The 15,943-nt window shown below is 32.0% G+C and overlaps 2 protein-coding genes across 2 annotated transcripts; one reads left to right on the top strand and one right to left on the bottom strand.

The window, feature by feature from the left end:
- Positions 1-1,459: 1,459 nt before the first annotated feature.
- On the bottom strand, positions 1,460-3,869 carry LOC111300203 (protein CHLORORESPIRATORY REDUCTION 6, chloroplastic-like). The gene is made up of 4 exons (XM_089747976.1): positions 3,842-3,869; positions 3,021-3,119; positions 1,845-2,053; positions 1,460-1,752 (listed from the first exon to the last, which is right to left on the bottom strand). Exons 1-4 carry the CDS (start codon positions 3,867-3,869, stop codon positions 1,546-1,548), a joined length of 543 nt encoding a protein of 180 aa, XP_089604102.1. The 3' UTR covers positions 1,460-1,545.
- Positions 3,779-9,087, top strand: LOC111300291 (putative methyltransferase At2g41040, chloroplastic). Its single transcript, XM_022895927.2, has 8 exons — positions 3,779-4,124; positions 5,472-5,572; positions 5,664-5,804; positions 6,946-7,027; positions 7,322-7,515; positions 7,642-7,753; positions 8,165-8,269; positions 8,740-9,087. The coding sequence occupies exons 1-8, from the start codon at positions 3,963-3,965 to the stop codon at positions 8,866-8,868; spliced, it is 1,026 nt and encodes a 341-aa protein (XP_022751662.1). The 5' UTR covers positions 3,779-3,962; the 3' UTR covers positions 8,869-9,087.
- Positions 9,088-15,943: the final 6,856 nt, after the last annotated feature.

The raw sequence follows: 15,943 nt of genomic DNA on the forward strand, positions 1-15,943 counted from the left end.
GTGGGCGTACCAGTTCGCGTTGCATGTTCAGTCTTTCGCCAACAACAGAACATATCAGAGGCTGTAGGCCGACTATCATCTATTAAAATTTATTAATCTGAATTAATCTTGAATCTTAATCTTATTCTTTTGAGGCTTCCAAATTTATTAATCTTTTTTAATAAGATAAAGACAAGATCTAATGCATTTTTTCAGCTGGAGTTGGTAGTTTAGACCTTACCATATAAAAAAAAGAGCCGTTTATTTTGCAAATTTTAAATTTTTTTTTAAAATTTTAAAATTATCAACAATATTAAAAATGAAAAAAAATTATTTATTTATAAAACAATGGTTGTAATAAACTATATATTTATAATAGGGCATGAAACCACTTCGTCAACATCCTGTTTGTAATAAACTACGTATTTATAAAACTTTGGTAATTAAAAATGCAAAAAAAGTAGATACAAAGATATGCAGCTATTGGATCTCAAATTAAGCTCTTACTGACAAATTAGATAGAGTAAGAGCAGAAGAGAAAAGGCAATATTGTCAAAAGATTTGTCGTCAAATTAGAAGGCAGATTTGTGTAGCAGATGGCAGTTGACATGTAAAATATGAGTAATCTGGTTGAAATCATGGGACTTCAAAGTGTGTTGGAAATGAAAACCCAAATGTAACGACAAAAACAGTAATAGAATTAGGCCGACAAAGCGACATCACATGTTTTGGGCTAATAAAATTTTTCTTTGTGATGCTATTGTCCGGTGGCCAACGAACAATCAATCTGGTTAATTGGCTACCCCTAATTACAATTACTTGAAGTTACATAATTTATGCAAACGTTAATAACCGGCAAGTATCTAAACACATGCACTGGATTAGTGTGGTTTTTGGAGTGTGGTCAGGTTCATTCGTTTGTCGAGCATTTGTTTTCTTCAGAAATTGACTCATTTTTTTTTCCCGAGTCAAAGAAATCCAAAATTCTTTGAACAGGATTGGCCAAAAACTCGAATGCCTCACTTAATAAAACTAGAGTTTTGGTATTTGTGGATGTTCGGAGTAAGCTCGGTGCCAGAATATATCCCTAATTGTAGCAAAGACATAAAATATCTTTGAAATTTGTCTAATTAAAAGAAAGTTGAATAATCAGACCAAAAACAAGCATACTTAGATTACAGGTAATTAATGAAGTAGACCAAAAAACCAACAATTAAGAAATTATTATTATTATTCTAAAAAAAGTAATAATAATAATTATTTTTATTTTTATTATAAAAGAAATAGTAATCATATAGTTTTGGTGTTTGTTTTTGCATTTGTGTTTCTCCCTTTCAGAGTTTAAAAAAAATGTTATATAACCACAGAGATGGTGGGTAATGCAGCAGGTTGAGTACCAAATTCAGTCCTTGTCCTCATAGCTGAACAGACCCTCTTAGTTTGGCTTCATTTATTAACTCCCGTATGGGGGAATTTGGAAGATAATCTGGGTAGGAGGCTTGATCCGAAATCATGGTGGCAATGTTGGAACAGCCGGCTGGAAATCATGGACTAGTTCCAGGTTTTTTAGAATGAATCAAGTGGGTGTTCATCGATCAAGTCAAAAAACTCATCTCCAATCCCAAATCCAAGCATTCTAGCCATGTCACTTGTCTTCAATCTAGGCTTTGAAATGCCATGCTGTTTCAACCAAGAGTTTACAAGGAAGACCTTCTTCATGATGAACAATTCCAAGGCCTCTGGATTAAACGCAACTCCCATTCTCATACTCATCTGCCAACATGTACAAGGCAAGGCAAAATTATTAGGCCATGAAAAACTTTCATCGATCTCTTTTTTCCGTATGCGATTTCAATCCATATTACCTTGTGGGGGACTAACATGGCTGCATATGTAGCTAATTCTCCAGCTCGCCAGTCCGACAAGACGAGGAGCCAAGGATATGTAGCACCAAGTCGTACAAACCACAACCTTATATTTGGAAATTCTGACAGTTCTCGTGGATCATGTGGGTCATCTCTTGTATAATTAATTGTGAATCCAATTGTCCTTACAAGAAACTCTTTTGGTTCAGCTGGAAAGAAAAAAAAAATTGTTTTTTGAACAACAGCTGGAAAGAATTAGTACATGAACAGTTGTCAGCGTTATATTAATTTACGATCATATCAAGATATAAGTATTGATATTTTATAAGGCTAATATCACAAATAGCCTCTTAATTATAATAAAAAATTTAAATTATAAATTTATTATTAATATAATTAATTTTAAATAATTACACTTGATAAATAAATAGCTCATTAATTATCATATTAATTAATAAATTAATAATTTAAATATTATATTAAAAATTTTTAAACTATATACATCACATTTAATATTTTATTAAAATTCAAAGGTATTATCTCTATTTCATGTGATTCCTACCGTACGAAGATTAAGACTGCATTTGGATATCACTGGAGTTCCTTTTTAGTGCGTTTATTCTCTTTTTCGGTGCAATTGTACCACGATAAGTTGTTTAGATGCCATATTATCAATGTGATTGAAAAATAAATTTCTATTATGTCTCAAAATTTTCATTGGAAGGAAGGGGATCAGGTGAGAGAACTTTTTATTCTCACTGCAATTTCATTTTCCATAAAACACCCTACTTTATTAATATTATTATTTTTACTTTTCAAACTATTACGCACTCAAGCTTTTTCTTTTTTTTTTCATTTTGTTCATTCTTTTATTTTTTCGAACTTTATTTAAACTAAAAATAATAATTATTTTGATATAAAATCAATAATATTAAATTTTAATTATTTGTTAGCTTTATAAAATTTATTATATATCAATTTTAATCTAATATCTATAATAATAATTTTTTATTATATTTTATCTCAATTTTATCATTATATTTATATTTAAATATATATTTTATTATTATTTTTATTTTTATTTTTATAATATTTAATCTCATCATTATAATAATTAATTTTATCATTATTATTTTAATTTCATCAAAATTAATCTTAACATCTATTCAAATGGACTGGAAGTAATTTCAATAGCATTGTCAAATGGTGATAGATCCAGCCGGCGTACAGCATCATTATCAATAACTACGTCAGATCGTCCTTCATTTGGAGACTCTATTTGGGAAGATTATGTGAATAACTCTTAACCAGTGTCTGTAATAATTCGTAAGATCAAACTTTTTTATTTTTTTTATTAAAATGATGATTATTCACTTAAAATATGAGTATGTAATATTTATGTATGTTGTTAATTTTTTTTAATAAATAATTTCATATTTAAAAATATTTCTTTATGATATTTAAGATAATAAATTGGAATCAAAATGTAATAAAATATTAAGTTCAAATAATTTTTATACTAAGTTATTTCATTAAATAAAAATTAATATAAATTAAAATATTTTTAAATTTTGTTTTAAAATTAATTTATTTATGATAAAAAATTTCATTAACTTTCATGTACCAGCACGGTAGCAAACCTAGTTTATTAATTGAATAATCACTTGGGTCTAAACATGAGAATTAAAATTTAATGGCCCAAGCTCGATTTGATTGCCATTGGGCCCATGGGCCTCTTGGCTAGTTCGAACCATTCAAAAACATCTTTAGTTCCTTTATTTATTTATTTATTTATTTAGTTTGAAGAACAAACAAAACAACAGAAGGTTTGAATTTAAATGCCCCTACATTATTATTTTTTATTAAAGTTATTTGATAATAATAAAATATGTAAAAAAAAATAACATTAAAATATTCTATTTAGTTTTCTTCACCGGAAAAAAATCTTCTACTTTGTTGGTTTTTATGTTTTTGTGCTGTCGTTTTTGCCGCTATACCCACAGATAAACGTGAACCGACGAACATAACTGCAAATTACACTGCCCACAGTCGCAAAGTTTGCATAAACCACATTTTCAGAGACTTAGTGAGTCAGCCTTTCCGTTTCCATTCCCTTTAATGGCGGTTGCTTCACCCTGTCTTCTTCACCATCTTCACAAATCTTTGCTACTGAAAGACCCTTCTTTTTCTCGTAATTTACGGTTTCGTCCTTCCCTCCATTTTTCTTCTCAACCGTTCCGCTTCACTGTTCGGGCGACCTCCGCTGTCGCTTTGGAGCCGGTAAACTCCTTCTTTTCCTTCTTTTGATTTTTACAAAATAAAATTTTCTTATTTACTTTTGGCTGAAGTATCTACTATGTTTGAACAACTTGAATTATTGTGACAGAGAATAAAATGTATTAAGTAATTGAAAATCTGATTAATTATCAAAACTGAAAGTTTAAAACTTTCATTATTCTTTGATGTGTTGAAAATGTTGTGCCACTTTTATGCGATAATTAATTTGGTTTAGTTTATGGTAATTGAATTTTTCTTGCTCTTTTACTTAAGTATAAAATTTAATTTGATGATCTCAATTAAACATCGTCAATACTTATTAAAGTAGTGAAATTTATGGGAGCAAACTAACCGGCTGTTCCTGTATTTGTGTGGTTTCTGTTAAAACATGTACAAAACATGAAAATTGCCATGTAATAATTATTGTCTGTTTGCTGAACACTGAACACTTTTTTTGTTTTTACCAAATTCATTTATGGTTTTTGTCAAAATTTTAAACTGTGTTACCCTTTTTTTTTTTTTTTAATTTTCATACAATGTCATCATGTCGTGTCTATAATTGACAGGTTTCAGTAAGCAGTAACTTAATTGCTTGATTTTAAGATAATGTTTTGTTGTTATAAAGAGGATGGTGTGTTAACAGGAAAGAAGGCAAAAATTTTGGAGTAATTTTGATAAAATATATGTTAGCATATATAGATTTAGCAGCATTAAGTAATTGTGGTAAATGCTGATGGTTTGGGCAGTCTTTGCCAATTCTTAGCATCAAAGGGTTTGCGGCGTTGTTGTGATATTGTTTGTTTTTCACATTAAGTTTTAGCCAATTCTAGAGTGATGAGCCAAGCTGTTGTTTTTAAAATGTCGGATTGAGGGTTTTTTGAAAGCTTACCTGGGATGCAGATCATTCTTTGGCTATACTAAACTGGAAGTAATCTTTTTTTTTTTTTTTCCAAGGCTAAACAGTCAATGCACATTTTAGTTGAACCCTTTTGTAATTGAAATTGATTGCTTGATGTTGGGTTGTGGGCAGCTCAAACTATCTTCAACCAATTTGCACCCCAGACTTCTGGATATATCTTTGGCAGCTTTGTCAGAAAAGCCGATGTTGGATTTTTTTTGTTATTTTTACCCCTTTCGGTTGTCTTAAATCCTTGTTAGTTGTTACATTACTTTTCTGTGGTGCACAAGTGTTACAGCTTAACACTTTTTTTTTTTTTATGAAATAAAGCTTAAATTTTTTGTATTATATTCGTATTATGCTTAACGTGCACAAGTGTTCCATGACTCATAGAAAAGTCGGATGCCTTGTTCAGTTGTGCATTAGGATTAATAAAAACAATAATTTTTCAGGATTTAAGCACTCAGCAGAATCAAACAGTGGAAACTGACTTGTTTTCTTGCCCTGTGTGCTATGAACCACTCATAAGAAAAGGCTCTCCAGGTTTAAACTTGTAAGTTAGAATATATATAGCTACATATAAGGGTGTTGATCCTTTGATCAGGTTAGTGTATGACTATCTAATAGATTTTCATAACTTGCAGGGAAGCTATCTACCGATCTGGATTTAAGTGTAAAAAATGCAACAAGTCATATTCGAGTAAAGATGTATATCTGGATCTGACTATTACTGCTGGATTGAGAAACTACAGTGAAGTCAAACCATTTCGGACTGAGCTATTCCGGTATGGGTAGTTTCTATATGCACATGTATTTACACTTGATACCTTTAGACGGGGCAGGTTGAGTGTTCAACCTGTTCTACAAATTTGATGGGCTATTTGATTAGGATTTATGTTGACAAGTAATCAAATTCCCACAAAATGCAAATACAATCTGTTTTGGAATCTGATTCAGCTAGAAAGATGATGAACACTTCGCAGCTGAAACCATGAATCAGTGTTCAAATTCCAAATACATCTGAGAAATCTGATAAGGTTGCAACAAAAATCGACCATGTAGCTGTTTCCAGAACAATATGTAAAATTTGGGAATCATGTGCAGAACACGATTGCGGTAAACAATAAAACTATAAAATAACTTGTCTGAGATCCAATAATTCTCTTAATTGCTAATATATGACTGCAACAAATTAAAAGGATGAAAAGGCAGGGGTAGAGATAGAATCATAGAAACATAAAGGTTTAGTTGAAGTTATGTGTAAAAGGGCTTGATACTTCAATCTGGAATCTGAATTTAAATAAAAAAATCCACTCTAAAACAAGAATTATACATTTCTTCAGTCTCCATTTGATTGTTACTTTAGCCATTTGCTTTTCACAAAGCAAATATTAGTAAAAATGAAAAATTGCATTTGATTAAAAACAAGTAAACAGTTATTTCAAGCATGATTGTCCGGAATAAGAGTAGACTATATACTTTTTATCCTCTACATAAAATTTAAAAATAATAGATTTACATGTTTTCTACTTTCTGCTTCTGAAAGTAAAAAGTGAGTCATATAAGCAACAACCAATGGAACCTAAATCTATTATTTAAGTCATAATCTTTTACCAATTACTAGTATTTCAGATTGAGCTGAGTCCCAATGAAAATAAAAGTATCTTAATAATACATTATCTAAATAAACATATGTCCAGTCCACATATACCATCCTTTCAGATGTGCCATAGAAAAATATCCGTACTTACTGTCATAAATTTAGATAACAAGAGGATTACAAGGCTTGAACAATTCACATGCTGCTACAAGAAGGATGAGTGCCTCTCAGGACACCTCTAAATATGACATTTTGTGGCATAACTAAATTCTTTTGGTGTAAAGGATTTTTTTTTTTTCATTATATTATGCTTTCATCTTTTGTAGGAGTCCTTTTGTATCATTTGTCTATGAAAGAGGCTGGCGTCAAATTTTTAATCTAAGTGGCTTTCCTGGGCCTGATGAAGAGGTAAATCTTGATTGGCTTTATATCAAGTTCAAACGTACCAACATGAATAACTCTTTGGAGGTCATTCTAAAGAAATGAGCCCCTTGTAGAATATTAATTTATACATACGCATATATTGTTTTGTGGAGCCTCTCCATGAAAGTGGCTGACATAGAGGGTAATCTGTCTTCCGACATGTTTCTTTTTCTTGAACAAGCTGAATTAATACCTACTGAATATCTTTATGTTGTATGGCCTATTATTGAGTTTTAGCCTTGCTATTTTTGTCTAACTTAATTTTTGCAAATAATGCAGTTCAGAATGGCTCAGGAATTCTTCAAACCTGCAGAAGGTGGCATTTTAGTGGATGTCAGCTGTGGAAGTGGTTTGTTTTCCCGAAAATTTGCCAAATCCGGAACATATTCTGGTGTTATTGCACTTGATTTTTCTGAAAACATGCTCCGGCAATGCAATGATTTCATTAAGCAAGATGAATCTATTTTACCTAGGTAAGCATCTCTACCTCTTTAATTCTAAAAGTAGAAGCAGTTATGTAAATTTTGGTATTTTACTGCTGATGTTTATACTTCTTCTTAAGCCAAGAACTGATTCACACATCATTCGAGAATGTGCAGCAATATTGCTCTTGTCAGGGCTGATGTTTCCAGGCTTCCTTTCTCATCTGGTGCTATTGATGCTGTACATGCTGCTGCTGCCTTGCATTGCTGGTCGTCTCCTTCAAATGCTGTAAGCATTTTCCTCCTTTTTTCTTGTGCAATTTTGCTGACACATTGGCTTGCAGATCTTCCAAAATGTTCTTGGTTTGATGATACTGACAGAACCCATCAGATACACAAATTGCATTTGTTCTTTTCTTCCTACTGTCCTTTGTTTGGGGAAAATTTTTCTAGAATCCATTTCTGGGTCTAATCTAGACAAAAGAAATATGCATCTTGTTATTCATTTTTCTCATAGGCTGACCTATGGAAAATTCTCTCAGCGGAGAGCTTAAGATGATAAAACATCTCGATAGGTTGTTTTACTTAGCTTGCTATTGCATGGAAATTATACCTTTTTAGTCAATTGCACCTAGCTTTCAGGACTTTTCTCTGAGTTAGAAAAAGTTCTCAAGTGGTCACTTGTTTTGATTATTTTCAGGTTGCTGAAATTAGTCGCATATTGAGAAGTGGTGGAGTCTTTGTTGGAAGCACTTTTCTCCGTTACACGTCTTCTACTCCCTGGATAATACGACCTTTCAGAGAGGTAAAGTACAATATTTTGGATGAGTTTTTTTTTTCTTTTTCTTTTTAACTTTTTACTGTGTATTTGAATGTTCTCCTTTTGTTTGGCAAACATGCCCATTTTTAACACACTTTAACATTGGCTAAACTGAGTTGTTAAGCATGCCGCATTATACAACTCCACCTCCTTATACTTCCGCCATTTACTCTTGCTAGTTTTTTTAGTTCTAACTATAAATAATATCCCCAATGTATGCAAAACACCAACTGGTGTTTTGATGTCTTCCCTCTGTGTCCAAAACCAGTTGTTGCAACAGTATAATGATGTTATAGTACCAGAAGTTCTATCACGTTTGGTTCTTGCCTTGCCATCAATTGGCAATCCTATTCTTAGAATGCTTTTTTTTTCCATTTTAATAATTTCTGTTTCTTGAGAAATCAGAATACAGTTCCACGATTATAGCATGTTAAAGACATTCATTTTTGTTGCAGAGGATTCTGCAAAACTATAACTACCTTACGGAGGAAGAGATAGAGGACTTATGCACTTCTTGTGGTCTTACCAACTACACAAAAAACGTTCAGCAATACTTCATCATATTTTCTGCTCAGAAGCCTTGATGCTTAGCTTGGATCATCTGAAATTTGATTTTTCTTTTCGATGCATCACCTATCATGATCCTTAATTATTTGTTGTACAATAGACACCATTAACGAAAGACCTTAAGACGATGATAATCTAGGACAGATGCTATGTTCTAGTGTATGCTTTTTAATGCAAGACAAGTGTTGCCTGCTGAATTGATGATTGTGTAAATACTATGAAAGAAAGTTTTGTTACCTTTGCTGTGGCTGCTATACTGAAAATTTGTTCTATAGGCAAGAAAAAAACATGATGGCCCTTTGGACTAGGAGTTTGAATCCAATAATCAAGTCATTGAAAGTTTGGGAGATCATTTGAATTTCTTTCCAAAAAGTCTAATATTGTTTGAACAATCACATCATACATATGCTGATTGCCTGATGCACTGTAATTGGTATAGGAACAGCTACACAGGGTGAGTTATTCCACTACCAATTTTGTAAATCTGATATCATCTATCCTACAATTAAAACCCAAAACCTCCAAATATTAATTCAGATTCAAATTTGCTATATTTGCATTGAGAAAAAGAAAGAGTTGGAGTTGAAAGATATCAAAAAGATCTCTCAAATCTCAATTAATTGAAAGATCGAAAATCAAATTCCTCGCCTCAATAATTAACCTTTGAATAAAAAGATTAGGCTCTCCTCCTAATGATTAATTACCTGACTAATCCAATCCCATGAGCACTATCTCCTCCCTTTTGCTTTTGGTGAAACTCCTGTTGTCTACTTCAAATGTCTCATTCTCATTAACTCTATTAGCTCAACTTAAAATTTAACACACATTGCATACCTCATGCCATGTGACATGTAACCACTACTTTGAAAAGTTGAACCCCATTAAAGAAAACCCAAGACATTGCTGAAAATGCTGATCAATGAAGTTTTGAACCCAAACAGAGAAAATTGTTTAAATGTCCAGTTCTGTTTAGTAATAATAAGTTGTTAATTCAATGATACTGCAGTCGATTTTTAAACTTAAGAATCCCGAGTTTGAATCTAACCGTAGCTAAAAAAAAATCCAGAGGGTCGCATAGGGCAAGGAAAAACAAAATTATGAACTCCGATGGAATATGTACGTCTTATTGTCCCTGTCCCTTGTAAAATCCAATTAGTGGGACACCGCTGCCAATCACATCAAGTTTTGAACCAACCGACAAAAACCAGTTCCTCTCTAATTGTCAGCTAGGGGCCCAAGCCAACGCTCTTTCTCTAATGGACACCAATCTCTTCAGCTCTCGTATCGGGCACCAATGCGTTTCATTCTTAACTCTTCCGCTTTTTTTTTTTTTTTTTTTGAACTTCTGTCAACTTGCCCTTTTTTGTGTTCTTTTGTTACATCCCTATCCGATGCAACAATTCATTTATTATCATGGAAGTCGATAGTCTTGGGAAATATTATTAACTTTGAAAAAGCATTATTAAAAGTTAGAAAAAAAATTTTCAATAAAAATTTAATAACTATTTAAATTTTTATTATTTTTTTATAATTAATTAAACCGTCAAATATTTATTTTCATCAATTAAATTATTGTTAAATAAAAATTGATTAATCACCGATATCAATTTTTATCTAGTCAAATATTCAATTGAAGTAAAAATAAATATTTAAAGATGTAATTAAATGAAAATAAATTTTTAAAGATTAAACTAATCTAAAACAAAAAATTCAAGATTTGATTAATTATAATAAAATATTAAAAATTTAAATTTTTATTAAATTTTTATTCAAGAGCATATTTTACCATTTGCTAAAAAGAATATAGTCCAAAGAATGTCTAAAAACCCTTATCATAAAATTAAAAAAAAAAAAACTCTGAAAAATGAATAAAGAAAAATACAGAAGAACAAGGAAGTGCAGCAGCCCTCTAATCTAAATATATTTAAGTGAAATCAAGGGCTATGGTAATTCCTTCTTCATGTTGTTATTTGGCAGTTCATGCTGTTGGGCTAAAAGCCTCTAATCCAATCACACAAGCGAAAGCAAAATCAAACAATAAATCAAAGACATAAGAGACAACAATTTAACGTGATTCGATCCAACTGACCTACATCCACGGATGAGAAAAAAGATCAACTAGTTGTAGAGAATTACAAACTTACATCAAATCATCAACCTTACTCAACAATCAATACTCATAAGACACTCTCAATCTCTTCTAGTCCTATGGAGTATTCTCAACCCAAACAAATACAAACCCAAACCCTTGTGCACCCTTTCAACACAACCAAACACATACCTATATGTTCTCATACATCATACCTATGTGGACCCTCTCAGTCTCCTCTAGTCCACTCATAAAAAAATATACACACCCATAAGACGTAAAGCCCCAATACTCCTATGGGATATCTATCCCACAAAACCCTACAACTTTTTTACATCTTTTTCTTATACCTAACCCTGTAGAGACTTCACCTATTTATAACCATACAAACTTACCCATTAAGAATCCCTATCCCCTTAGAATTTTTCTCCTGTAAGTTAAACTTACCTATTAAGAATTCATTTCCCCTTAGAATTCTTCTCTTGCAAGTCAAACTTATCTATTAAGAATCATCTTTCTTTTAGAATTCTTCATTTGTAAGTCTTCTTATCCATTAAGCAATATCTGACAAATCTCAAACAAATCTCAAACAAATCTCTAACAAATCCCAAACAAATCTCTTATGAGATTTGAGTCAATATTCCCAACAATCTCCACATTGACTCAAATTTCATCAATCATCTGTTTTTGTGCTAGACATGCTTGGCTCCACCTGTAATAAAAGTCTCACAATCATCTTCTCTTCTCTTCTCTTGTGTCTTCGCGCTTCATACAAACTAATTCTCAATCTTCAAAACTTAAACTCGAACTCTTCTCTTGAATAGAGCTTTTCTAAGCTTACTTCTTCTCATGTCTCAAACCAAGCTCTTCTCATATCTAGAACTATCAACTCTTACCATGTTTCGAACCATCGGCTCTTCTCACATCTTGAACCTTCAGCTTTGATACCACTTGTTAGGAAACACCATAGCTCTGATACCATTTGTTGAGCTAAAAGCCTTCAATCCAATCACACAAGCGGAAGCAAAATCAAACAATAAATCAAAGACATAAGAGACAACAATTTAACGTGGTTCGATCCAACTGACCTACATCCACGGATGAGAAAAAAGATCCACTAGTTGTAGAGAATTACAAACTTACATCAAATCATCAATCTCACTCAACAATCAATACTCATAAGATACTCTCAATCTCTTCTAGTCCTATGGAGTATTCTCAACCCAAACAAATACAAACCCAAACCCTTGTGCACCCTTTCAACACAATCAAACACATACCTATATGTTCCCATACATCATACCTATGTGGACCCTCTCAGTCTCCTCTAGTCCACTAACAAACAAACATACACACGCATAAGATGTAGAGCCCCAATACTCCTATGAGGTATCTATCCCACAAAACCCTACAACTCTCTTACATCTTTTTTTCATATCTAACCCTGCAAAGACTTCACCTATTTATAACTATACAAACTTGACCATTAAGAATCCCTATCCCCTTAGAATTCTTCTCCTGTAAGTCAAACTTGCCTATTAAGAATTCATTTCCCCTTAAAATTCTTCTCTTGCAAGTTAAACTTACATATTAAAAATCCTCTTTCTTTTAGAATTCTTCTTTTGCAAGTCTTCTTATCCATTAAGCAATATCTGACAAATCTCAAACAAATCTCTAACAAATCCCAAACAAATCTCTTATGAGATTTGAGTCAATATTCCTAACAATCTCCACCTTGACTCAAATTTCACCAATCATTTATTTTCGTGCTAGACATGCTTGGCTCCACCTGCAATAAAAGTCTCACAATCATCTTCTCTTCTCTTGTGTCTTCACGCTTCATACAAATCAATCCTCAATCTTCAAAACTTAAACTCGAACTCTTCTCTTGAATAGAGCTCCTCTAAGCTTACTTCTTCTCATGTCTCAAACCAAACTCTTCCCATATCTCGAACTATCAACTCTTACCGTGTCTCGAACCATCGGTTTTTTCCACATCTTGAACCTTCAGCTCTTATATCACTTGTTGGAGAACACCACAGCTCTGATACCATTTGTTAGGCTAAAAGCCTCAAATTCAATCATACAAGCGGAAGCAAAATCAAACAATAAATCAAAGACATAAGAGACAATAATTTAACGTGGTTCGGTCCAACTGACCTACATCCACGGATGAGAAAAAAGATCCACTAGTTGTAGAGAATTATAAACTTACATCAAATCATCAATCTCACTCAACAATCAATACTCATAAGACACTCACAATCTCTTCTAGTCCTATGGAGTATTCTCAACCCAAACAAATACAAACCCAAACCCTTGTACACCCTTTCAACACAACCAAACACATACACATATGTTCCCATACATCATACCTATGTAGACCCTCTCAGTCTCCTCTAGTCCACTCACAAACAAACATACACACGCATAAGACGTAGAGCCCCAATACTCTTATGAGGTGTCTATCCCACAAAACCTTACAACTCTCTTACATCTTTTTCTCATACCTAACCCTGTAGAGACTTCACCTATTTATAACTATACAAACTTGCCCATTAAGAATCCCTATCCTCTTAGAATTCTTCTCCTGTAAATCAAACTTGCCTATTAAGAATTCATTTCCCCTTAAAATTCTTCTCTTGCAAGTCAAACTTACCTATTAAAAATCATCTTTCTTTTAGAATTCTTCTTTTGCAAGTTTTCTTATCCATTAAGTAATATCTGACAAATCTCAAACAAATCTCTAACAAATCTCAAACAAATCTCTTATGAGATTTGAGTCAATATTCTCAACACATACTCCCTAAGATTTTGTACAATTTCCATTGTCGTCCATTACATACTCAAATATCCATCACTTTATCTCCATTATGCACCTCCAATTTTATATTGGTAACTGAAAACGAAATTGATAATTTTGCCTGGCTTAAAAGTCCAATAAACACGTTGAGTAAAAAGCATGCTTCCAGACTGCGTTTATTGAGAGAAGTTGTTTCGTGTTGTAGGATTTAGATTCCAGTCGAAACAACTCCAACTTTCATCCCGATGAAAAAAATTTAAATATATCATCACCTGCTCTAATCCAAACCATCACCTGCTCTAATCCAAACCTCAAAAGCTTCTAAGCTAAATTGATTGATATTCCGTTAATTATATTTTCTTCCCAACTTTTTCCTTGAGTATGGTTCAATACCTCAAAATATAATACCTTTGCAGCATTTGCAGCTAACCCTGGAATATTGGTTTTGCTTATATTGTACAGCAATTGCTAATTTCCTATTATATATGTTGTCATATATAGTCAAATTTCAAGCTAGAGATAAGTTGATTAAGCTACAACAACCTCATGGCATCCAAATAATTTCTTTTTTTTTTTTTTGTACTTTTAGCCTTCTTGATCTAATAAAGTAAAAGCAGAACCCCATTTTTAAAAAATTTTCATTTATAAAAATGATTATTGCGGTGCAGATCTATTATTTAAGATTTTTTTAGGGTTCTGTTTGATAAACTTTTTAAAGGAGCCTAAGTTTTAAATGAAAAGCTTGAATGTTACAGTAGCCAGATACCGAAACCTGGTGAGTTGATGTGAATAAGAATAGAAAGTACTAATGTATACTAAAGGAAAGTTAGTGCAAATTTTTTTCAAGCTCACGATATGTGTATGGGAGCACAACGTTGATGATGGTATGGCCCTTGATGAATATCTTAAGGGATATTCAACTGATTTAGGTTAGTTTTACTGGATAAGATATTCAGGAACCAACCAACCATGGCCACATGCTGTGGAGCTCTGCAACATATAAGAAGATAAGGGTTCGTTGTATCTTTGCTATGGTCGATTAGGATCACCATGTGCTTAACTCTTTATCCGTTGGAGTTAGTCCAAATACGACAAGATAGTTCATTTCATTTGCTTTCTTCGTTAGTGAAATATCTTTTCGTTTCCATCTCGGAACTACCACAAAACTTTTTCTATTTGTAACCCAAGTGCAATTTTATTTTTCTCCATTGTTAACTCCATAAAATTGGCTTGTATTTCTTTATATAATGATATTTAAGAGACCAGAGACCATTCCATCAATTAAAACTTCAGAGATTTTATTTTGGAAAATGGTGGATTCAAGATTCAAGAAAGATTGGATGGATGATATCACGGATGTGTTTGTTTTCTATTTGTTATTTTCAAAGTGATTTTGATCGATGTTGAATTTTTTTTAAAGACTTTAAAGTTTTATTTAATATATATTTTTTTAATTAATTCAAATAAATTTATTTACGTAAAATCTGATGAATTTATAAAGATTTATTTTTTCACAACTATTAAAAAAATTTTATTTGTTATTTGAGTCAACATCCTTAGACTTTGATGTCAAAAGATTAAAAGAAAAGAGAAAAGAAATGGCAGTCTTTGTCGTTATGATAAATCCTTGGCTCAATAGCCACTTATAGCAAAACTTGGATTCAACATCAAACTTTATGTTTGGCCAAAAAAGAAAAAAACACATCAAACTTTATGCAAAAATTGCCCACTCTTACGTTTTGTATATCCCTTGTATAATTGCTTTTTTTTTTTTTGTCTACAACTCTTTAGCGTATAATAATTATTTTCGATTTTGATTAATTTAAAATCGAATTAAATTTATTTTTTATTCACAAAATTAAAATTTTATTTTTAAAAAATTAAATTTTTTATCATTTAAATCAACCGTCGTTAATTTTTATTATATAATATTTTGCTCATTATGACGAGAAAAAGAGGTGTCTCAAAAAAGAGTTTATATATATATAACTATAAACTCTTCCCCAACAACTCTCCAAGAATTTACCCACCCTACGTGTAAAAAAGATCTACCAGCACTCACATAAACGAAAAATCCGAACACCAAACTCTCACAGGTCTACGTCCCAATCAAAATCTATTACTATTTTTTTAACGAGTAGAAATCTAATATCTAATATTACTATCAAAATGACCCAAAGGCCGAAAAGGCTAAGCAAGG

Source organism: Durio zibethinus, chromosome 18 (assembly GCF_047325235.1).
Source record: "Durio zibethinus cultivar Kanyao isolate XHJ-2024 chromosome 18, ASM4732523v1, whole genome shotgun sequence".
In the NCBI taxonomy this organism is placed as follows: domain Eukaryota; kingdom Viridiplantae; phylum Streptophyta; class Magnoliopsida; order Malvales; family Malvaceae; genus Durio; species Durio zibethinus.

Bases quoted from the DNA above. Each gene is read 5' to 3' on its own strand.
- LOC111300203 (XM_089747976.1), bottom strand. From the start codon at position 3,869: ATGTTCGTCGGTTCACGTTTATCTGTGG. The intron at 3,120-3,841 runs GTATAGCGGCAA...CTTCCCAAATAG, and splicing joins CGGTTCACGTTTATCTGTGG to AGTCTCCAAATGAAGGACGA. The intron at 1,753-1,844 runs GTAATATGGATT...ACATGTTGGCAG, and splicing joins CCATGTTAGTCCCCCACAAG to ATGAGTATGAGAATGGGAGT.
- LOC111300291 (XM_022895927.2), top strand. From the start codon at position 3,963: ATGGCGGTTGCTTCACCCTGTCTTCTTCACCATCTTCACAAATCTTTG. The intron at 5,573-5,663 runs GTAAGTTAGAAT...CATAACTTGCAG, and splicing joins GGCTCTCCAGGTTTAAACTT to GGAAGCTATCTACCGATCTG. The intron at 5,805-6,945 runs GTATGGGTAGTT...CATCTTTTGTAG, and splicing joins TTTCGGACTGAGCTATTCCG to GAGTCCTTTTGTATCATTTG.